We start from the raw sequence: 24,054 nt of genomic DNA on the forward strand, positions 1-24,054 counted from the left end.
TCCCGACAGCTCTGCTACACGTGGGCAACGTGAGCCGCTCGACTTCTACTCCAGGCGCCTCCTCTCGGTGGGACCCACTCAAGCAGATCTACTAGGTCGCGTCGATCTACACCGTCCACGACAACCTATCGCACCAGGCGGACGGTCAAGATCTTTCGAGATCACGGATCAGAGAACGTCGCTGGACAAAGCAGCTAATCAAATCAAATCGCATCGCCAGCCACAGAGCCCGGGGGAACGACACATCGTGAGCGATCCTTGAAGCCGCCCACAGGCGACAGCCAAGCTCCGCCGCGCCTGCGCTTCCGATCGAATCCGAGGTACGCGCGCGCCGCTCGGATCTCGCCCTCCTCCTCTTCCTCCTCCGCGCTCGATCGGTTCGGCACGTTTAAGCTCTCTCTCTCGCGCGCGCTAGAGATTTGCTCATTTGAGTTTCTTGTAAGAACGAGCAGGCCGGTGGCACCGGGCAGCAATTCTGCGTTTCGAATCGGCTCCGTTGGGGGCAGGTTTTCAGGCTCTCGTGCATTTTTCGCCCGGTCATGTGTCTTCCTCTGCGTGCGCGTGCAGTCTGCGATGTCTCCGGAGTTCGGTCATGGGATCAACCGATGTAGAAGTCTGTCGACTAGTCAACGACACGGTGAGGGAGGGACGGGATCGTCAGAGCTTTGCTGTCTCTAGGAGCTTTATGGTGTTGCTGAAGAACCGATGTAAGGCCCAGATTTTGGTAGCTGTTGAGTCTGTTTTGGTGTTCTGAAACTGTGCCTTATAGTGAGCTTGGTGCGTGGTTACGGTCTCCCATGTATGTGAAATTAGAGCTAGTAATGCCGACATAGCTCACATGATCGTCGTGTTGTGCTAGCTAGCTTTTGTTTCTGAACTACTAGTACCACTTGCCAATAAACGGGACTAAGTAAGTCGTAACTGGCTTCTATATTCCCCATGTAATCGAAACCATAACTTTTTCAGGGTACGGTTGATATTTTTTATTCGAATACCATTATCTAGCTTATATTCCGGAGAGTATACAGTTCCAGTGACAAATGTGTTAGATCACGATTCCGGTGTTTTATATGCCCGGCAGCTTTGTTAATCAATTTCCTAGAGCACTGTGGGGCATGAAAAGATACAAGCATTAAAGAGTAATTTTAGTAATTGAACTAGCAGTGATCGAAGGATTTCCTTGATTTGAAATGTATTATGTTAGCTTAGTCTAATCTGTTGATGTTGGTATATCAGGCTTCTCCTAAATTTCAAGAACATGGTTGTTGCTAATGGCAATGTCGACATGGAGGAAGGGACCCTTGAAATCGGGATGGGTATGCACTTTCCCTTTATCTCCATATGAGTGTATCTTCACATCAGTGATAATCTAGTGAAGATAATCAACACCTGCTAACAGTTCTCTTTGTATTGCAGAGTATAGGACAGTTTCTGGAGTTGCTGGTCCTCTTGTGATTCTTGATAAAGTGAAGGTATCCTCACTTCACACCACTTTGCGTGATTTAATATTTGATAGTAATTTTTTGATCCTGAAGCTGTAATTTTAGGGTCCTAAATACCAAGAAATCGTCAACATACGATTGGGAGATGGCACAACTAGGCGTGGTCAGGTGCTTGAAGTTGATGGGGAGAAAGCTGTGGTTCAGGTATATATATCAGTGTGATACACATTACCTTTTTCACAAGTTGTCAATTCATCACCTATTGATGGGATCTTTTATTCAAATTTATTTATAGTATATTTTGATTGGAAAAAGAGATGCCATATCATGCAATATTCATATCACATTATCTCAATTTAAGCATCATTTAACAGTTACTCCCTCCGTTCCTAAATATAAGTCTTTTTAGAGATTCTAACATGGACTACATACGGAACAAAATAAGTGAATATACACTCTAAAATATGACTATATACATCCGTATGTAGTTCATATTAAAATCTCGAGAAAGACTTATATTTAGGAACGGAGGGAGTAGTTGTCTTTGTCTTCTCATCATCTTCAGTTCACCTCAGACATTGATATGAATTTCAAACTCCGAGTATATGTTAATGTACAGTTTTTCCTTTTCTAACAACCTTTCTTTCATTGTTCACGAAACTTGAGTAAATCATTGGCAGGTTTTTGAGGGGACTTCTGGTATTGACAACAAATATACAACTGTGCAATTCACTGGTGAGGTAACATCAATTTCCTCTGAAACTTGTGCTGCGTATAGCAGTAAAGATGCTTGTTTGTACTTCTCATAGATTGGATATTTTTCTGTTTAATCGACTACTATTGAGTGGTCTTTCTGTTATTGCTTAAATTTTTTGAAAGACGAATGTTCTGAATTTTTGCTCATCCATATATTTTTTGCATTTTTGAAGGTTCTAAAAACTCCAGTATCACTGGATATGCTTGGGCGCATTTTCAATGGTTCTGGGAAACCTATAGATAATGGTCCACCAATTTTACCAGAGGCATACCTGGATATTTCCGGTAAGAATTAGCTGTGTTTCAAATATGCAAAAGATTTCAGGCTACCTAGATCTTGATATTGTTTGTTAATCTGGTACAGGAAGTTCTATCAATCCCAGTGAACGGACATATCCTGAAGAAATGATTCAGACTGGCATATCAACAATTGATGTCATGAATTCTATAGCTCGTGGTCAGAAGATTCCTCTGTTCTCCGCTGCAGGTCTCCCACACAATGAAATTGCTGCTCAGATTTGCCGTCAGGCTGGCCTGGTCAAGCGTAAAGAGAAGACTGATAATGTCTTGGAGGTATATATAAAACCAAAACAATTATTAGATACCCACACTATTTATCTATTAAGATTAGAAGTAGCTAGAAATAATTATAATGAAGCTGCAGCTGAAATAACTAACTACCTTCGATGGTTGTTTGGTCCATCAGCCAGGCTTGTATGCTGATGTATTAACTTCTCTATGGACTATCCAAACCTTTCTCGCTATACTAAAAATTTGTACACACACTTGAAGTGATTAGTTTTGGATGAGTTCGAGGGAAAAAAATATCAACCTGCGCATTATGATTTTTTTTTCTAAACTACATACTATGATATCACACGTTGTCGGCTCATTATTGTCCATTTATCATTCTGGGTGCTGTAGCAATCAATGTGTGATGCTTGTGGTAAGCAGCGCTGTATATTAATCCGTGTCCTCTTGGGATGGCCAGCGAACCACAATTTATAACATTGGCTTGCAATACGTTCTTGTTTTCTGTGGTCTTTGTTCTAACTTCAAAGAAGTAACTATGTATATGTGTACAATCTTGGTCTGGTTTACATGGCAAAGTTAAGTGTGCAAGTGGTGATAGTAATAGTTTAATTAACAGGAGCAATTAATTCGTATGATTCTCAGTTACATCTATATATTCCAAACATTCTATCTAGTCTTTTCTCCATGCTAGATCATTAGTTTGACATTCACGCGTCTGCTACAATTTTTATAGAATGCTGAGGAGGACAATTTTGCTATTGTCTTTGCCGCTATGGGAGTAAACATGGAAACAGCACAATTTTTCAAGCGTGATTTCGAGGAGAATGGTTCGATGGAGAGAGTTACCTTATTTCTTAATCTGGTACATCTGCATACCTTTTCCCCTCTCTTTTCTTTGCTTCACTTGTTGCTCTAAGGATTTTACCCCTTGCTTTTGTTTATAGGCAAATGATCCAACCATCGAGCGTATCATTACTCCAAGAATTGCTCTTACCACAGCGGAATACTTGGCATATGAGTGTGGAAAGCATGTTCTTGTCATCCTGACTGACATGAGTTCATATGCAGATGCACTTCGTGAAGTAAGGGCTCTTATCTCCAGTAACATTTTCCTGGATTTTACTGTAGAAGCATCAAAATTGCGTCCCGTCAACTGGAGTTAGCACAGGATTTCTGTTATCAACACATGACCCTAAATCTTCTAACCTCGCGTCTTTTTACTTTTTCCAAGAAATCTGAACATAGGTTAAGCTATCTATTATAGAAAAGCCAGATCTGTAGAGCCAAAGTTATAACTGCCTTTTGGTAAACTGCTATTTGTTACTTCCTCCATTTTTTGCTATCTATTACTCCCTCCATTTCTAAATATAAGACCTTTTAGAGATTTCAATACAGACTACATAGGGATGTACATAGACACATTTCAGTGTAGATTCACTCATTTTGCTCCATATGTAGTCCATATTGGAATCTCTGAAAAGACACTTATTTAGGAACGGAGGGAGTAGTATTTATTTATTATCAGTAGGACCTAATATTCACTATTGCAGCTATACCAGTTTATACTTTTGTGCTATAATAACTTGGTTAAGCTAGCTTCACATACGTTATTTTAAGTTACTGATCTGATAAATAAAATGTAAGTTATTGACAATTATGAAGTGAGATCTTAGCAAAAACAAATTTATATGCAAATGCGATGTCGTAAATAATAAGAATTCTGGTTGCAATGTTGATTGAGAACAGTGTTTTTTATTTATTTAGTTCGTGTATGGCTTGGATTTAACTGGTCCTAGAGTGTATTGTCCTGGTTCATGATCAGTACCCTTACCTATATGGATGTATATTTACCTTCTGCCTTTTTCCTATCAGGTTTCTGCTGCTCGAGAGGAAGTACCTGGAAGGCGTGGTTATCCCGGTTATATGTATACTGACTTGGCGACTATCTATGAGCGTGCTGGTCGTATAGAAGGAAGGAAAGGGTCAATTACACAGATACCTATTTTAACCATGCCTAATGATGGTCAGTTAATGATATATTCTTACTTTTCTACCAAATGTTTTATGATCTGACATATTTTCTCTCCTTCAATGTAACTATGTAAATGTGTGTTAATTTAACTGAGGAAGAATAGTGACACATGTTCTTTAATTATCACTTCAAACAAGGTTCATTCGTAAATGGCAAAAAAAATGTTATTATAAGTTGTTTTGTACTGTTGTAGATATTACCCATCCAACTCCTGACCTCACTGGTTACATCACCGAGGGGCAGATCTACATTGACAGGCAGCTACATAATCGACAGGTATTGTACACTACCCAGTTATCAACTAAACTTTATAGATGATCTCTACATGCCCACTAAACTTAGCAAATGTTCTAAGGCTGTTATTAGGATTCCTGACCCGAGCAAGAAAGATGACTAGACCGATGGTCAATTTGCTGAAGGCAGCGACCTTTTTTTTTTTGGCTGAGACAAGAGGCATACGTAGCACCTCTGTAGAACACTTATTTCTCTGAAACGAATAATTTACCTAGCTTTTATGTTGAGGATGGAGGCATGGAGCTTGTTGCCTTTCCTTCAGAAAGAGAAAATGATGGTCTCTGTAAGGGTAAAAAACATTGAAATGGAAAGCCCTATACTTGCTCTAAATGATTAAGTCCTGGAGGATCATAATCATCAACTCAGACCAATATTTTTGTGGCTCCTAACTGAGTACTATCTCAAAATTTATGCCTGATCATGTTGCTAATATCTATATTGCAGATATACCCACCGATTAATGTCCTTCCCTCACTTTCGCGGCTCATGAAGGTATGGTGTTGCTACTAAAGAAAATTGTCACAATTAACACCTACGTTATAGTGTCACCGGAATTATCAGTGAGGTCCATAACTGCTTACTTTTCTGGATCTTATGTAGAGTGCTATCGGCGAAGGCATGACTCGCCGGGATCATTCTGATGTCTCAAACCAGGTTCCTTAGAGATTCCGATAATCTGCAGCGCGTATGATATTACTACAGAATACGGATTGGTTAATCACATGTTTTCCTTTCAGCTATATGCCAATTACGCCATAGGCAAAGACGTCCAGGCGATGAAGGCCGTGGTCGGAGAGGAAGCACTGTCATCAGAGGACTTGGTAACCTCAAACTTGCACCGACTTTCCACTTTATTTTCTGAATTGTTTTGAAGCTCCTATAATCAACTGAACTTTTGGAAAATGATGGCAGCTCTACCTTGAGTTCCTCGACAAGTTTGAACGGAAGTTTGTGGCTCAGGGAGCATATGACACGCGAAACATCTTCCAGTCACTTGACCTCGCCTGGACCCTACTCCGCATCTTCCCCCGCGAGCTGCTCCACCGTATACCGGCGAAAACCCTTGATCAGTTTTACAGTCGTGATGCCTCCCACTAAGTCAGAATTTGGGCGCTATCATGGGAATTGATTGTTGTTTTGTGCAATAAAGTGGCGCTAGGGGCTCAGTTAATATATATTGTGTTATCCTCCCAATTTTTTGTAAAAATTTGTGCTAGCATTAGCAAAACTTCAATTATTTTGACAAAAAGAACACGATTTATCTAGCAATTTGGGCAACATTGATGCCGGAATCGCGCCATGTATCATATTGCTGAAGACATTTGTTCCAAGGAAAGGGAAATAATGGAGGATAAGTTCCTTGCAAAATAACAATAATCGAGTACAAGTTGAGCTGGGTATTATGTACTTGAACGATTTGCATCTATGGTCAGCTATTAGCTAGGCATCCTAAAATACAGCATTCTAAAATACAGCATGCTGATTATTCCATACTAAGAGCATCTCTAGCAGACCCCATATAAGTGGTCAAACCCTTGCGTTTTACAGTTTTGGTCGTAAAAAATATACAGAACAGAAACTAAATTTTTTAAGGAACACGGAAAAGCCACACCCGAAACCCTTATTTTTGAAGGTGGAAGGCCGATTCTAGGGGGGCTGTATACCGGTCAAACCTTGTCGGAGCAAACACGTCGCCGCAGAGTTTGCCGGAATCCGTCTTAAACTTGCCGGAATTCATCACCGCACGCCGGAAAAGGCCGCTGGACGCTGCAATCGATTGCCGCCGGTTTGAATTGGACGAGCTCGACCTCACCGTGGCCTCCCACGACCTTAGTCTAGCTGCCGGAATCCTCCCGGCACGACCGACAAAGGGGCATGACTCGGCTGGCGCGGCTGGCAATAGAGCAGGACAGTACCGGCGGGCGACGGGGCATGGCCGGACGACGACAAGGCATGGCCGGCGAGGATGGGCGTGGCCGGCGTGTGATGGGGCACGACCGACGGGGACGGGGCGCGTTCGATGGGCGATGGGGCATGGCCGACGGGCGATGGGGCGCAGCAGACGGGGTTGGACGCGGTCGGCATGGCCGACACGGCCGGCTGAAGGAAGGGACGGCGGCCGCCGGACTGAAGGAAGGAGCTCTTTATCCCAATTTTACAGTTCGTTTTACACTTTCTGGTCGGTCGTAGTTAATATAGATCCTTAAAATGCTTTTTTTATTGACTCGCATTCCAATTTTACAGTTTACGTTTTTACGGAGTCTGTTAAGAGATGCTCTAAAAGCCTCTCCGATAACAGCCCTAAAATGCAGCCGTGCAAAAAAAATGGTTTTTCAGGTCACTTGGGGCAAAAAGAAAAAAGAATGCATTCAAAAATTTGGACTACCGTTGGAGATGCTATAAAGTACTATCTCCTGTTGACTGGACCAGGTACCAGAGATATTATAAAGTGATGGAAACAAGAAAAAAACAGTGAAAACTTTGAGGCGCGACTTTGGATTTTGACAAAGTGTCGACCTTAGTTCGATTATGTGCTTTCGCACTCGCATGGTTACACAGGGCAACCCTCGCCCTGTTGACATCCTCCCTATTTTTCCCACTCAAACACAAACAAATCAATTTTGCCGGACAATTCTCTCAAGATGCTCGCCAACTGGACAATTTAGAATGATAAGAATGCAAGAATCTTTCAAAACAAGGTCTCCTTATCCATCCATGCTTTTTCAGCGATCAAGGTGAAGGCGCAGCTATGGGTGATGACACGGGCTAAGTATTTGGGTAATTTTGTATACGAGGAGAGTGATTCCCATTTGCTCTTTTGACCTTTGTGGTCATGTAACCTACAAACTATGTTCTTCTCTTCTTAATTAATGAATGAGATGAGGCAAATCTTCCACCTCTGTTAAAAAACAAATCAATTTTGATAATTTAAGTTTCACTAGCAAATATGTCTGTGCGTTGCAACGGAGACAAAAAATATTATGTGCTATAGATATATAAGCGTTTTTTAGGATTGATTTAATGCCCTCACATATGAACACCCTCTCTTTTAACATGGTGGCTCATCATGTTGTCACTTAACTTTCTCTCCCACCCTCATTGATGATGGTCACGATATTCACGTCAGCACAATACGTTCAATATGCTAAATTCTAAGGTAATGAGCTTGCCACTGCATGGCACACTTGTCATTATGTTGCGTAAGCAAATATTTAAAAGTTTAAAAACAAATCTCATCGACCACAAACTACTCCCACGTCTATACATATAAAGACTTTCAAAAATCTAATCAAATCCTAGACATAAAAGACTTTGAATTGGCGAATAGCTTTTAAATCGTCATTTTTTGAAATTTTGGATTTTCACAAAAAAATCACGAACATTAGTTTTGTTTATGAAGATTTTCTGAAATGCACAAAAAAAATTCAAGTTCATGAACATTTTTTGACTCAACAAACATTTTTAGATCACTCAACATTTTTAAAAGTAGGGAACAAATTTTAAAAAAATTGTTTTTTGCTTTTGTGTACATTTTCTAAATTTGATGGATTCTTATTTCAGATTTCCGAGTAAGTTTTGAACACACGATCATTTCCCCCCTATTTTTTTGAAATCGTGTTTTTTTATAAATACACCAATATTGTTTGAATCGACAAAACTTTTATGATTTCCTAAAAAAAAATTGAATTCACATAAAATTTATAATTTTGCGAACATTTTTATAATTCATCATTTTTGAATTTTCAAAAGGTCTTATATTTAAAAACGGAGGAAGTAGAAGGATGAGAACAAAATGAAAAAAAAAACGAAATGGAAAAAAAAAGTCCAACCCCGCACACGGCCGGCCCGACTCATGAAGGAAGAGGATACTGGGTGAGAAAATGAAAAGGGTAAACTGCAAAAAGTGGGGATCGAACCCTGGTCAGGTGGGTAGAATTGACATGACTTAGCCACTACGACGACGACGACGGAGTGTCTATGTTCTTTATTCGTATCAGCCCTTTATAATAAGACCACGCACGGCGACTTGGAAAAAAATCCGAAACGTTTTCTTTACTTATGAGTGACATAGTGGGTAATTTATGTTAACTTTGAGGGTAATATTAATGACGGACGGTAGAAGCACTAATTGCTTTATTAGTAGGTAAAGACTTTATTGGCATTCCCATTGTCAACTAAACAATGTCGTTTTAGATACCAGCCGGTCATCAAAATATAACTTGGATAAGTGTTCATTTACTCAAATTGAGAGTTAACATAAATTTGTGGCTAATTGGCCAATGGAAACCAGTTTGTAGTTGTCACCCACCGGGGCTCAAACCCATGTTTTGACGTCATCTATGCCTCACTAGAATCATTGGGCTTATCAGGGTCCTTTCCTCTCACCCCTCCCCTCCCCTCGTGTCTCCTTCCCGAGCGAGGCGATCGGGGGCTCCTCTCCCCCTCCCTCCATCGCCCTCCTCCTAGCCCCACTACCGTCGTCGTCAGTATGTGTCACTGGACCTTGCCTGCATGGTGTCGACGGCGACAGGAGCTTCACGAACCTCTTTCGGGCTCGACGAGGCCTAGAGGGCTTGGTGTGCTCCTATTGTTGCGTCCGATCGATGACCGTCGAGGACGGTGGAGGTTGTCTCCTCATGAGTAGTTGCTGACTCCGCCGCTCCTCGTTCCCGGTTGTTCCCTCTCGACTCCGTCCGTCTCGCTTCATTAACCATGGTGAGGCGGCGGTGATGATGGCAAGATCGTGGTGGCGCATGTTGGTGGGCGACAAGTTTGATGGAGCGAATCGGATCGTCCGGGGGTTGTGGGTGTTTGGCGGATGGGAGAAATCCCTGTCGACTTGCCGACACCGATGCGGTGACGCCCGTGGGCGCCGTTGCTCCTTCCTAAAGGGCGTTGGATATTTCCCCCACGCCCCTTCACGTGCCAGGGAAACCCTAGGACTAGTTACAACAGCAACATCGTCATTATTGCGTTCCTTCTTGAAGGTGTTGCTTGGTATGTGAAGGTTCGAGGTGCTAGGAGCAGAGTGGAAACTCTCCGGTGGGTGCACTGGTTGTTTCTTTCTTCTTTCTCTTTTGTTTTGTTTGGGCGTGCTTTTGCTGTTTGCCCCAACACTGAACTCATTGATATATGAAATGGTTGATATCTCTCCCTAATAATAAAGCACGGATTGCTTCTGTCGTCCGTCGTCGACACTTTTGCACAAAAAACCCTCCATTTCTGGGTATTCAACCCGCAGTCCCTATGTAAGTGGATCTAAAAAAACGTTTCGAGTTTACAAAATAACCCTTGCGTCATGTAATAATTTTGCCCATGCTCCTTATCCAGTGGCAGAGAAGGTCACTCGTCGTCGTTGAGGCGATGGGCCGGCGACGACCACACGTGCCCGCCGTCGCCGTCCTCCTATCCCCGGTGCTCGTACTCCCTCCACCATTGCCGAATCCGGACGAGATCAACCTGTCGCAGGCCTCCCTCTCACGCAACGCCCCGCCCTTTGATCCACATCTCGCAGGCCTCCTTTCGATTCCCTTCGTCGCCCACGACGAGCATGCACCGATGAGATGTTCCCCAATCCAATCGGTGAGTACTGGATCAAGGCTGTGGGATCCAGCCGTAGAGTCCCCCGACCACATCACTTTGTTGAACGTGTGGTGCGGGGCAGCAAGGACGAGCTGCTCATCGGCGTCCATCACGTGCACCCAGCCCCACTGATGACGGCCGCCGAAACCCCTCTACGGCGGGCGTCTTCTGCTCGTCGCCTGGTGTGCCTCCTCTGCTTGCCGCCCCCTGTATCACGCATTACCCCCACCATGATATTCTTATTTCGAGGGAGGCAAACTATTTGATGAAATGTGACTACAGAATTTGTTTTCTATGCTGCTACATGGTCAATTTAGAGAATGTAGAAGATGATATCCTCGGTGTATAGACATGCATGTGTGGTTTCTTGTGTGTGTGTGGACGCGCATATATGTTAATTCGTGGCTGGTGTGTGTGCAGGATGCCAACGACGATAATGAGTAGAAGGCAAGTGTATACGATGATCCATCGTCAGTTATACAAAGGTTCTGATTTTAAAATTTTGTAAAGCTCAGTTTAGATATAGTTTTATTCCACCTCTTTTTGCATGGACAATGTGTGTGGTGCTTAAACTACCATTATGTGAAATTCATAGGCATTGTGAGGACATGGAGAATGGATTCGATTTTGATTCTTTTTTTCAGGGTTCAGAGATGTTACTTGCTACACCCACACACTTGGTAAACTTACACTTGGCAGTCCAAAATTGAGCAGCAAACTTTATTGTTGGTCATCTAAAAATTCAATGACAAATGCTGACACCCAAGCTTCATTTTTAATAAAGATAGTAGATGAAGCAGATGACAGCTCTACCTCTCTGACTAAAACAAGAACTTTCTCACCAAGAAAAACACATACATAAATGAGGCATACCTGCAGGAGGTCCTAAGGCACGCATCACACATTCACAAGAGATATGGAGCTGGCATTTTAGATTAGCACTAACATATTGGTACGTAGTGTGTGTTTTAGCATATTAGTACTAGCATACCTGCAGGACATCCTAATTTTCTTTAGTTCTATACAAATTTGTTTTGGTATGTGGTGTGGATAGGATCCTAAAATATTGTACAGTACTATATAATCTCTTCCCAGGTTTCTGAATTTTGCATTTTGGTCGACCTGTACTACATTTTTTATTGTTGTCATCCTATAATTATATCACATTTTGATCTTGTACGGGTAGATTCATCTGGATTTCACAACCACACTGATTCAATCAAGTCTCTACTATTAAAGCAGGATGTGCCGTCGTGATGGTTCAACCTCCGCGATGGTTCGACCTCCTAGCGATCGTACAATCCCACCTTTCCTTGGTTCGACCTCCTCTTCCCACGCCCACATAAAGAAAAACAGTAAGAAAGAAAAAAAAAGTTCGTCGACCTCCTCCTCCCACGTGACACGTCCCTCTCCCAGTCTCCCCCACCTCTCACCCCAGATCCGTCCTGTCCACGCCGAGCAGTTCCTCATCGCCAACGCCGCTGCCGCCGGGGAGCCCGCGCTCCGCGTCATCGCCGTCTCCCACATGCCCTGCAACCACTACCGGTAGTTCCTACAGGAGACCCGCGGCGCCGCCGAGATCCGCATCCTGGTGACCTTCGACGCCGCCGACGGCTACGCGGCCGAGTGGCGCACGCTGGCGTCGCTCCTGCCCCGCTCCTTCGGCCCCCACGACCTCCTCCCCAAGGACGCCCCCTCATCCTCGAGCCACACGACAACCGCCTCGGCGATCCCGTCGACGCCGTCGCCAATGGCTTCGCCGTCGGCGACCTAGAGGGGCGCCTGAAGGACGCCGCGGAGGCTGCGGCGCACGCGCCATACAGCGGGTGCCCGTCGGGGTTCGCGGTGATGTCGCGCCACCGTGATCGCCGGCGCCTCCTGAAGGCGCCGCCATGGCGGCTCTCTACGTCGTTCGTCGTTCCTTACAGCCGACCAACCAGCACCGCGATTGCCTCTGCGTCATTTGTTTCGCCGCTTTATGGATTCAACACCACCGTTGTCGGCCTTGGCGTCCTTCACGGAGCTTGGTGAACCTTGCGCATCGTCGAGTCAATGCGGTTTGCATGTAGTTATCGTCATGAACTAATCTAATGACGATTTGATCTAATGCCCCGTGATATATCATCTAATGCTACTTTCAGTGTCCCCTCTATAGTGCTAATCTTCTTGGTTGTCCTTATTTACAATCCTAATTCTCTATTGTTTGTTGTTTAATATAATTATATTGACAGTTTGACACTCCCCTTCTCTATGATATGTTTGTTCCATCACATTAGCATACACCGTCTTTATTTCTTAAAGATATATGTGTGCCACACGTATAACTGCACGCATCAAAACGTATCTGCATAAGGGAAAGCTGGAGACAGAGAGCCTGCTGGAGACGAGCGGCGTGAACTGGACAAGAACCGAAGCATCTCTAATATGGCTCCCCTGGTCTTTTATATCCGCTGGTTAAAAGTTAAAACCCAAGATATCTTTTGAGGTTCGGAGTAGTTGTTTACTAGAGGAGACTCCAAGAACATTCTGATCATGGGGGGCACCAGGTTCATTGGTCTCTTCTGTCCACGAAACTTGTCCAGGAGGGACACCAGGTCAGTATGTGCATACATTTCTGATAGTACAAAGAATGGCTCCTTAGGCTAAATATGACCTGCAATGTTTTGATAGTACCGGCACATCGATTTTATGAGTCCACTAAAAAGATGAATTTATTTCAGGTCACATTGTTCACCAGAGGAAAGGCACCCATAACCCAGCAGTTGCCAGGTGAATCAGATGCAGAGTATGCAGAGTTCTCTTCCAAGGCATGTCGTTTCCTACCATCCTGCCCTTGCTTCACTTGTTCACCTTTATTTGCATATCACTCATGATATTTAGGATGGTTTTTGCGTATAGGTGCTGCATTTGAAAGCTGATAGGAAAGACTTTGATTCCGTCAAGACCAGCCTTTCTGCTAAGGGCTTTAATATTGTCTATGATATTAATGGTAAGCCATACAACTACAATATAGGAGTACTCTCTTTCTTTACAAATGCAGCAGCACCGTATTTTATTGATTAATCAAGGAAGTTAAATTACATGGAGTAGTTACAAGCATGTAAGGATCAGCAGTCTAGAAGAAGATTCAAGGGTGCTCCCGGTCTATCTTTCGGAACTCGGAGCTTTGCAACATAGGGGTCTGCGATGGTGTAATTGGATCGACAATCTGTTATCCTCGGCGAGCACTGAAAACTTGGTTAACGGTTCCTTCCCGGGGTATCCCCTCCGGCATATCCTTTTCATGCTCATCATGGATTTTCTTTGGTCGCCAGTTCAATCTTGCTCGGTTTGAAGGCATCGTTGTTCCCTTCGGTTCGTGGATGGTTAAGCATAGAACTTTGGTCTATGCCGATGATGCCGTGATTTTTATCCACCCTGATATTGAAGATGTCAGTGTGGTCAACAGTCTCCTAGATCCCTTTGGCCGGGCAACTGGTCCTTCAACCATCATCGCCAAGAGCAGTATTTTGCTTATTACATGCGACCACATTGACATGAATGCTATCAGGCTCTAATATACTAAATAGATATTTCTGGTACACCACACAAATGTTTGTTCATAACTACTAACCAGATGTAAATAAGCGTGTCAATTAGTATCACAACACGTGAAGATTGCTTCTGAAATGCAAAATGGCACTTCCCCAGCTGAAACTATCATCTCTGGTATCTCCCAAATGTTGTAACTCTTTTGTGTCATGGTGTTTCAGGACGCGAGGCCACTGAAGTATCCCCCATACTAGAAGCGTTGCCAAACTTGGAACAGTAAGATGGTTACTTTTTTGGATGCAAAACAAGATATTTGCAAATTCAGTGCCCTGAACTATCTAGCATTCTGGTACTATTTTCAGGTTTATCTATTGCTCATCGGCAGGAGTCTACCTTAAGTCAGACCTGCTCCCACACTTTGAGGTATATTTCCATACCACTCACATGGATGTCAACATGAAGTCGTCACCATTACTGACTCGTGGCAAGCATATGCCCATTCAACCGGTAGACCGACGATGTAGACCCAAAAAGCCGACATAAGGGAAAGCTGGAGACAGAGAGCCTGCTGGAGACGAGCGGCGTGAACTGGACAAAAACCGAAGCATCTCTAATATGGCTCCCCCGGTCTTTTATATCTGCTGGTTAAAAGTTAAAACCCAAGATATCTTTTGAGGTTCGGAGTAGTTGTTTACTAGAGCAGACTCCAAGAACATTCTGATCATGGGGGGCACCAGGTTCATTGGTCTCTTCCTGTCCAGGAAACTTGTCCAGGAGGGACACCAGGTGAGTATGTGCATACATTTCTGATAGTACAAAGAATGGCTCCTTAGGCTAAATATGACCTGCAATGTTTTGATAGTACCGGCACATCGATTTTATGAGTCCACTAGAAAGATGAATTTATTTCAGGTCACATTGTTCACCAGAGGAAAGGCACCCATAACCCAGCAGTTGCCAGGTGAATCAGATGCAGAGTATGCAGAGTTCTCTTCCAAGGCATGTCGTTTCCTACCATCCTGTCCTTGCTTCACTTGTTCACCTTTATTTGCATATCACTCATGATATTTAGGATGGTTTTTGCGTATAGGTGCTGCATTTGAAAGGTGATAGGAAAGACTTTGATTTCGTCAAGACCAGCCTTTCTGCTAAGGGCTTTAATATCGTCTATGATATTAATGGTAAGCCAGACACCTACAATATACTCCCTCCGTAAACTAATATAAGAGCGTTTGGATCACTACTTTAGTGATCTAAACACTCTTATATTAGTTTACAGAGGGAGTACTCTCTTTCTTTACAAATGCAACATCACCGTATTTTATTGATTAAGCAAGGAAGTTAAATTACATGGAGTAGTTACAAGCATGTAAGGATCAGCAGTCTAGAAGAAGATTCAAGGGTGCTCCCGGTCTATCTTTCGGAACTCGGAGCTTTGCAACATAGGGGTCTGTGATGGTGTAATTGGATCGACAATCTCTTATCCTCGGCGAGCATTGAAAACTTGGTTAACGGTTCCTTCCCGGGGTATCCCCTCCGGCCTATCCTTTTCATGCTCATCATGGATTTTCTTTGGTCGCCGGTTCAATATTTCTCGGTCTGAAGGCATCCTTGTTCCCTTTGGTTCGTGGATGGTTAAGCATAGAACTTTGGTCTATGCCGATGATGCCGTGATTTTTATCCACCCTGATATTGAAGATGTCAGTGTGGTCAACAGTCTCCTAGATCCCTTTGGCCGGGCAACTGGTCCTTCAACCATCATCACCAAGAGCAGTATTTTTGCTTATTACATGCGACCACATTGACCTGAATGCTATCAGGCTCTATATCTATGATAAATTTAGGAGTGTAGACTTAGCAACCGAGGCGAGTTCTATATCTAATTACCTTACATTTGTTGCATCAAGCAAAGAATAGTAGGAGAGAGCCCTACTGGAATATATCGCTTCCAGTATTTTAGTTAACCTGGTTATCCTTATGCTGCTTGTTCAGGCAGTTGTCGAGAATGCGAAGTTGAAGCATGAGAGACATCATCATCATACTTTATCTTCTTGTATTTCATGTGGCACCTAGGTTTGGAGAGATGGACATAGTGATTGATAGGGATTTCAGTGGGAGTAAGACATACGACTCTGTAAAGAAATTAAAGACCTTCCGGTTTCAATACATGGTCAAAAAACTTCACTCTGTGTTGTATATAAACAATCTAGCTACCAATATGTACTTAGATTATTTTAAACATATCCCTTTGCGGTTCAAATTATTTTTAGTGGGCAAGCATATATTGATCAAATTATGTTCAGTTTTTTATATCATTATCATAATTGAATATGGCTTAGTCTTTTTTTCATCTTCCCAACTGGGTGTTCTTTTGCCTTACTCCCTTTGATGAGTTATCACAATAAATTCAGGTTTAAAAAATACATGAAGCATTGGTTTGAATTGTTTGGTTAATACAAATTATGAATTTTCAGGAAAACAACTCACCATTCATGAGTGTTATTAATCCATACAAAAAGCAAGAGACACAACGTAAACGCTAAGTTGGTAACATATCGTGTCATCGTTAACGTTAACATAGCATATAAGAGAAACACACACCTACGCATGAGCGTTTGTGTTGTTCGTAGGGTATGGTTTGTCTTGTTCGTAGGGTATGGTGTCCCGTGACAACGCACGGGCGATCAACTAGTTATACTTAAATGGTGGATTTTTTTTGCTAGGTACGAACCAGGTGTAGATGCACTAGAGGAGGGAGAGGAGTTCCAGTTTGATCTGGATGCTTACAACTATTTCCAAGCATTTGTATTGGGTGCCCTTGATTTGATGTTGTATGTCTTAAATATGACATAGGTAGAACTCAGGTTGCATTCTGTTTTATTTATTTATTTAATTTCACAGACTGAGCTACTTCGTGATTGGTCTTATGCCAGCAAAAATGATATTGCAGTTGAGTCTGCATGATACATATGTGGAGTATTCGCTTTGACAGTATTTCAACGATTTTGATTTTAGGTGACATGTGTGGTGGCACAAGAAAATGGAAGTCCATCAGCTGAAAGATAGCAAAATATATTTATGAGTTGACAGAATACACCAATTGCTACGATACACTCTACTCTTCCTTTTGTGATTTGGTGTTCCATATTTTTGGAATCTGGTAATTTCGGTAAATATAACAAGCGTAGTATTTTGTATCTGAGAAATGTTTTGGATTTATTTATTTTTGTACGTTGCATTTTTGGTCAGCCCTTTTTCTATATCAATGACGCATTTGGTTAGCCTCTTCAATATTTCAAATAATGAATTGATAAAGAGGTAATCTCCTTTGTTTGTTACTGTCTAGAAGTCATATGGTACCAGTGAAGGTATATGTTACACATAAGGTGTTATATGTTCTCGTTGTAACGCACATACAATTTCCTTTCAAATTATACTGAATGTGCACCCTTCTCGCAGCATTTTAGAAATATAAATATGTTTAGTTGTTTTCTTATCAAGTTAACCCCATGTATGTACAAATTGTGGAGGATAGCTCAATATTCAATGTTTGAAAGATAGGTATTGGAAGTTAGGCCCAACCTGAACAATAATATATATAGCATTAGTAAAATAGTGATATAAATTTATTTGAAGACAACTGATTCATATTTGCTGGATTTCTTTCAGATGTTTGATGAAATATCAGAACCTGAATTTACTCAAAAACTTAACTTCAATATTAGACTCAATTATTACTAAATTTGGTCTTGACTATCCAAAGACAATTTCTCGACTCGGCCAACAATGACTAGTAGAAATTGTGTGTATTTTCCCGTTGCAACGCACGGGCATATTTACTATATGTATATAACTAGCACAAATGCTCGTGCGTTGCAACGGGAGACATTGTTACATGTCTTATGACTATAGCTATTTCCCTTCTTTCTCGTCTCAATTTGTCACACGTATATGTGTTACAACTGAATAAAAAATCTTTAGACTCTTACGGTTTTCGTATATGCTCTTTGGAGAGGAAAAAAAGACCAGCTTAATTTATGAAGCACGTTAAATACCTCGATAGGTTATCAACACCTTTTATTATGCTCACCAGTGTTTCATATATTTTCATTTTAAGTACTCACTCCGTGACCAGCTTAATTTATGAAGCACGTTAAATACCTCGATAGGTTATCAACACCTTTTATTATGCTCACCAGTGTTCCATATATTTTCATTTTAAGTACTCACTTCGTTTTAAAATTTGTGCGTCATATATTTAAATTTGTGCGTGAAACAACAGCCCTTAAAAGCGCCCCCACAATTCTTTGTTTTATTAATATAAAAAATACATGCTTAATAGAAAAAATAACAAAATAAGCTTATGTGGGATTGAATCGAGGATTATGGGGTAAAAGGGTTGAGTTATAGCCATTTGGGCTACTAAATGCTAAAACGACCGGGGACACAGGTTTTTAAATATGAATTTTGAAAATTACGTGACCAATTTTAATTTTTCTGAGCGATTTTCATATATAACATGTTAGATTTGGAGTTAGGATTTAAAAGATATGAATGTTTGAAAAACATTTGAATTTACACAAAAAATGAAGCAATAGGAAAAGAAAAACAGGAAAGTAACATGTAAAATAATAGCATATTTGAAATCTTCACTTTTTTCTGAGCGATTTTCATATATAACATGTTAGATTTGGAGTTAGGATTAAAAAGATATGAATGTTTTAAAAGCATTTGAATTTACAAGAGAATGAAGCAATAGGAAACAAAAAATAGGTCGGCCTGGACTCGAACTTAGGTCTCTGCAGCAAGCTGGCGGTGGGTCGACCACTGCGATAGGTACATAGACTATGTTGAAATAAATGTGGCACTTTATATATACCAGACCGAACGAACCGTTTTTCGTTTTCTCCACTTAAAAAGGAAGTGCGGGTTGAATACATAAAATATCAGGGACGTTTTTATAAAAATGCCATGACGGACGACAAGAAACCCCATTTGATTTATTATTATTAGGGAGAGATGGGCCGAAAGCGACAGATCCATGTCTCACCAAGACATGGCTCCATTCTAAGCGTTGCAAAGATATTAGTAAGCCATGTTTTTTTCCCTGAGAATTAGTTATTTTCATGAGGGGTTTTCTCTGAGATTTTTTTTTTTCTGAGACTTAGTAGTAAAGCCATGTCTACGAACTTGATTCTATCCATCCTTGTCTAAAACGTCGCCGCTGCCCCACGCAAAAAAAAGGTCAACGTTTTCTCGTAAGCAAGTGTGCAACCAAACCTGGGCCGGACACGGACCCGAATCCGAACCACAGTCCTTTCAAGTTTTTTCAACATAAAAAGGCCTCTCTGCTGTCCACGGACCTGATTTACGTGGAACAGAAGCTTTTGATATTTTTGTCTCGAGTCGAGCCTTTCCCCCGACGCAAGAATAAACGGGGGCTAAAAGCCCAGAAGACTCCTCGCCCCTCTTCCCCTCTCCTTTGCGGCGGCGCGACGGTAGTGGAAGAGGAACTCCATCCAACACATGGCCGCCGCCGCCGCCACCGTGCGCTCGAGGCGCAGGCTCCTGCCGCACCTCTACCGTCTCCTCCACTCCGCCGCCGCCCCCTCGCCCAACCGCTTCCTCCGCCACGCGTCGCCGCTGCCCCGCGCCGCCGACCACTCCCCTTTCCTCGGCCTCCCCGCCGCGCGCGTCACCACGCTCCCCACCGGCCTCCGCGTCGTCACCCAGGCCTACCCGGCCGCCACCCGCATGGCCTCCGTCGGCGTCTGGGTCGACGCCGGCAGCCGCTTCGAGCTGCCCGGCACCAACGGCACGGCGCACTTCCTCGAGCACATGGCTTTCAAGGGCACCGAGCGCCGCCCCAACGCCTACGCGCTCGAGGTGGAGATCGAGGACATGGGCGCGCGCCTCAACGCCTACACCTCCCGCGAGCAGACCACCTTCTTTGCCGACGTGCAGGGCCGCGACGTGCCCGCCGCGCTCGACGTGCTCAGCGACATCCTGCAGCACCCGCGCTTCCCGCAGCAGGCCATCCAGCGCGAGCGGGGCGTCATCCTCCGCGAGATGGAGGAGGTGAGCTGTCGCGCCCTTTTGCTGCGTTACCCCCTTTTTTCACCCTATATACAGCTACAATTAGATTCCTCAATTTACTAGTACATGGGTGTAAGCTTTCCTGATACTTACTCTTACTTAATGTTCTCTGGCATTGGTAATTTGGTCATCTTACCATTGGCCAGAGAGTAGTGATTGTTGTGTATGGTTGATACCTACGTGATGTTTGATGCATGGCTGCATATGTTTATGGGTAGACAGGTGCAAGGAATGATGGAGGAGGTGATATTTGATCACTTGCATACCGCAGCATTCCGAGACCATCCGCTGGGGGACACGATATTAGGTCCTACGGAGAACATTAAATCGATCTCAAAGAAAGATTTGCAGCAGTACATTTCAACGCATTATACCTGTCCTAGAACGGTATGGTTATGTGCGTATTTTGAATAATTTAGTCATTTTTATGTGTAATTTGAGTGATAAAGCTCTCTATTTTGCCGGTTGGCTTAGGTTGTATCTGCTGCTGGAGCTGTCGATCACGATGAGGTTGTTGATCAAGTCAGAAAATTGTTTACAGGATTCTCTACTGATCCAACTACTGCAGATCAGCTTGTTGAGGCAAATCCGGCTATTTTTACTGGCTCAGAGGTCTGCTTTTAGTTTATCAAAGTGTCGTTGTAGTAGTTTATTAAACTATGTGAATTGATTATCTTTTGAAATTTTTGATATATCATTAGGTTCGTGTGGAGGATGCCGGGATGCCTCTAGCGCATATTGCAATTGCTTTCAAGGGTTCATCATGGACTGACCCTAGCTCAATTCCTCTTATGGTGGCCCAAAGCATATTGGGATCTTGGAATAGGAACATTGGTGTAGGGAACTGCTCAGGGTGAGAAGGATTTTCACTGATTGATTGCAATTGCTTCCCTCCTAGTTTCTTGTTACTGATTTCTTGCTAAAGCTGATGTTATATATATTGAAATTGCAAGGTCTGCTTTAGCTCGTGGCATCAGCAATGGTGGGCTAGCTGAGAACTTGATGGCATTCAACACTAACTATCGTGATACAGGATTATTTGGCATCTATACTAGTGCTCCGGTAAGTTCGTTTCTCAATCCTGTATTTCCAGTTGCTTGTTGCTTGTTGCTTGCATGTTGAATCAACTTAAATAAAGTCTAATGTGATTTTTCCCAGTATCTCTTTGTCAACTATTATGAGTAATAATTATCTTTGTTGTTAAGTTTACTGCTATATTATCCATTATAGTGCTGAACCGAACAGTGGTAAGTTTAAATCTGAAGTTTAGGTAATATTTGGGGTAATATATTTGTGTTACTAAGCATTGTATCTCTGTATTACCTTCCACTCAGGGGAATGTGTAAGAAGTGATTAGTGAGAAACATTGTTACCTCTTGGTAGGATTATAATTAGTCAAACTGTTTATTACCCTTGTAGCCTCTGTGTCGGTTACAAGTTTGAAATATCGTAGCAATCACTTCATCACTTGCGTGTGTGCTAGACAAAGTTTCTTCGAAGTTTAAAGTAATAATGCAATGCTCCAGCAATGGAGACGAGTAATCAGTTAAGCTATGTATCAGACCAAATGGTTTATCTGTAAAACGTCATCTTATAGCTTTTGTAATATGATTGCAGCCTGACGCACTACATGACCTGTCACGGTTAATAATGGAAGAATTTAGAAGACTTGCATTCAGAGTGTCAGAGACAGAGGTTGCTCGTGCTCGTAATCAGGTAGCTGTGGTCTCCGAGAGTATTCACTAGATTTATACATTTTCCCTTTAATGCCTGGTTTTCCATGTGAATATCTATGGAAGACAAAATCACACAGTTGCTCCTACATTATTAGTAATATTAGAGAAAATCCTTGAATATGGTTGATTTGAACTTGTACTTGAAGTTTTCTGGTTTATTTAATAGGACCATGCTTCTTTGTGGTATTACTTACTGGGCCGCAGGTGATTGTAGATAATGTCTCAGTTGTATTTTTGTCTGTCTTTCAGTTATCTTTTTATCATTCAACTATGCTACTACAGTACTACTATTGCTGCTAAGTTCATGGTGCCCTACTTCACAACAACAATGGCAACGTGGCTGCATGTAATATTGTTAAAAATGTGACCGGTGATTAATCTTTTATAGCTTCAGCAATAGGTAAACTAGTACCAAGTTCATCAACAACAAAACCTCTTCCCTTTTCCTGTAATGACACTAGCAAGCTTGTGCTAGAGGATCTGCTTATATGATATTGTGTTACATTGTATTTAACACTAAAACATGTCTAGATACATTCGTATCTAGACAAATCTAAGACAAGTATTTTGGGACAGAGGGAGTATTTGTTACGACATTCTCAAAAAAGATTTTTTGATACATCAACATGCAATCCTGTAGTTGTAACTTGCAAGAAAGCCTCATGTTTATCTTGGCTTCACTTGCAAGCAACTTGTTTTGTATGCATCAAATAAACTTGTTTTCATCACAGAAAGAAGCAGAAGGTAACAAGAAATAACCATTTTATCCTTTTCAGTTGAAATCTTCTCTTTTGCTTCACATTGATGGATCAACTGCAGTTTCCGAGAATAATGGTCGCCAGGTATGTTATATTTTGTCATGGCGTTGTCAGTACTAACAGCTGCTGCTGTCCTGATTAACAACCTACTCTCAACCCATCTCATGCAGATGCTTACTTATGGACGAGTAATGCCATTCTTGGAGCTTTTTGCTCGGATTGATGCTGTTGACTGCGATGCAATAATGGAAACAGCCAAGGAGTTTATATTTGACAAGGTAGATCTTCTAAGGCTCAGTTTGTGATTGATGCGCTTAGCTTATACAGTACTGTACTATAATATGCTACGGAAAATTAGCAACGAATGAAGAAAGGTTGGTTATTCAAAAGGCAAAATTGGCAAAAGCTTGCTGCACAAAAGGGACTACCATAAAATCCACCGCAATGCCAAATGTAGCCTAAAACTCTGTGTCACAGCAATATTTTTGAGTAGTTGAGCTATTCTAAAGTTTATGCAGTCGAGTGACTTTGTTTGACATTTTGCAGGATGTTGCCCTTGCTGCAGTTGGACCGATCTCTAATTTGCCAGAGCTCAGTTGGTTTCGCTCACAGACCGCTTCTGACGACAAATTTACTTCAAGAGTATTCTCGCAATTTACTTCAAGAATATTCTCGCTGGGCGCACAGAATAACTGAAGCTGCTGCTCTGGGATATTGTTGTTTGTAGTAGTTTGGTGGAAGAATTGATAGCTAGCCTTAAGGGGTCTCATTATATTTTCCTATAGATAGGACTATAGGAGTACGTTCTTTTGTCCTGTACCCAATGTATTTTTTCATAATCTTCCCTCTGGTGGTAGTAACAAGTTTCATGCACGTCAAAGAAAAAAAAGTTCATGCCTTATGCTATTTGGAACCTTGAATCATCTTCACGCCTCGCTGATGCAGTTATGCAGAGTACCATGAAATAATATGCCGGCAAAATAAAGGAGAGAAGACTGTTTGCATTTTATGGTTAGGTGAGGCTAGGGTGGCATTTTGCAAAACTGCCGTAACAGTTTGTTTAATTTGCAGGGAGGTTATGCGAGAAAATTGCCAGGCGTTCGTCAGGATTGGGCGCCAGATAACATTTCCTTCTTTATCTGGCCTTGCATAGTACAGTAGCATCCTAAAAACGTGCAACTAAATTTCTCTGACCCTCTGGTAATCTGTACAAACAATTCAAAACTGCCAAAGCATTCTTTTTTGATGTAGGCTTTTTGTGTACAATTTTTTTTGCTAGTGAGAGATTCTCA

At 42.2% G+C, this 24,054-nt stretch overlaps 3 protein-coding genes and 1 long non-coding RNA gene across 4 annotated transcripts; all 4 read left to right on the forward strand.

The window, feature by feature from the left end:
* The first annotated feature begins 207 nt into the window (after positions 1-207).
* On the forward strand, positions 208-6,426 carry LOC123444249 (V-type proton ATPase subunit B 2-like). Its single transcript, XM_045120914.1, has 15 exons — positions 208-320; positions 1,237-1,316; positions 1,417-1,472; positions 1,548-1,646; positions 2,123-2,182; positions 2,372-2,483; positions 2,563-2,771; positions 3,466-3,594; positions 3,677-3,814; positions 4,605-4,755; positions 4,958-5,040; positions 5,503-5,550; positions 5,659-5,712; positions 5,796-5,879; positions 5,971-6,426. Exons 2-15 carry the CDS (start codon positions 1,259-1,261, stop codon positions 6,154-6,156), a joined length of 1,467 nt encoding a protein of 488 aa, XP_044976849.1. The 5' UTR covers positions 208-320; positions 1,237-1,258; the 3' UTR covers positions 6,157-6,426.
* Positions 6,427-13,583: 7,157 nt separating this feature from the next.
* LOC123444250 lies at positions 13,584-14,659 on the forward strand. Its single transcript, XR_006630971.1, has 3 exons — positions 13,584-13,630; positions 14,394-14,448; positions 14,535-14,659. It is a non-coding gene; the product is annotated as an uncharacterized LOC123444250 (long non-coding RNA).
* A 217-nt stretch (positions 14,660-14,876) lies between these two features.
* On the forward strand, positions 14,877-16,196 carry LOC123441857 (chloroplast stem-loop binding protein of 41 kDa b, chloroplastic-like). The gene is made up of 4 exons (XM_045118058.1): positions 14,877-14,958; positions 15,085-15,171; positions 15,263-15,353; positions 16,165-16,196. Exons 1-4 carry the CDS (start codon positions 14,896-14,898, stop codon positions 16,194-16,196), a joined length of 273 nt encoding a protein of 90 aa, XP_044973993.1. The 5' UTR covers positions 14,877-14,895.
* A 3,351-nt stretch (positions 16,197-19,547) lies between these two features.
* On the forward strand, positions 19,548-23,668 carry LOC123444248 (probable mitochondrial-processing peptidase subunit beta, mitochondrial). The gene is made up of 9 exons (XM_045120913.1): positions 19,548-20,250; positions 20,491-20,655; positions 20,743-20,880; positions 20,970-21,121; positions 21,222-21,330; positions 21,886-21,984; positions 22,781-22,846; positions 22,933-23,040; positions 23,309-23,668. Exons 1-9 carry the CDS (start codon positions 19,699-19,701, stop codon positions 23,456-23,458), a joined length of 1,539 nt encoding a protein of 512 aa, XP_044976848.1. The 5' UTR covers positions 19,548-19,698; the 3' UTR covers positions 23,459-23,668.
* The last annotated feature ends 386 nt before the right edge of the window (positions 23,669-24,054 follow it).

The sequence above is a fragment of the Hordeum vulgare genome, chromosome 3H (genome assembly GCF_904849725.1).
Source record: "Hordeum vulgare subsp. vulgare chromosome 3H, MorexV3_pseudomolecules_assembly, whole genome shotgun sequence".
Classification (NCBI taxonomy): domain Eukaryota; kingdom Viridiplantae; phylum Streptophyta; class Magnoliopsida; order Poales; family Poaceae; genus Hordeum; species Hordeum vulgare.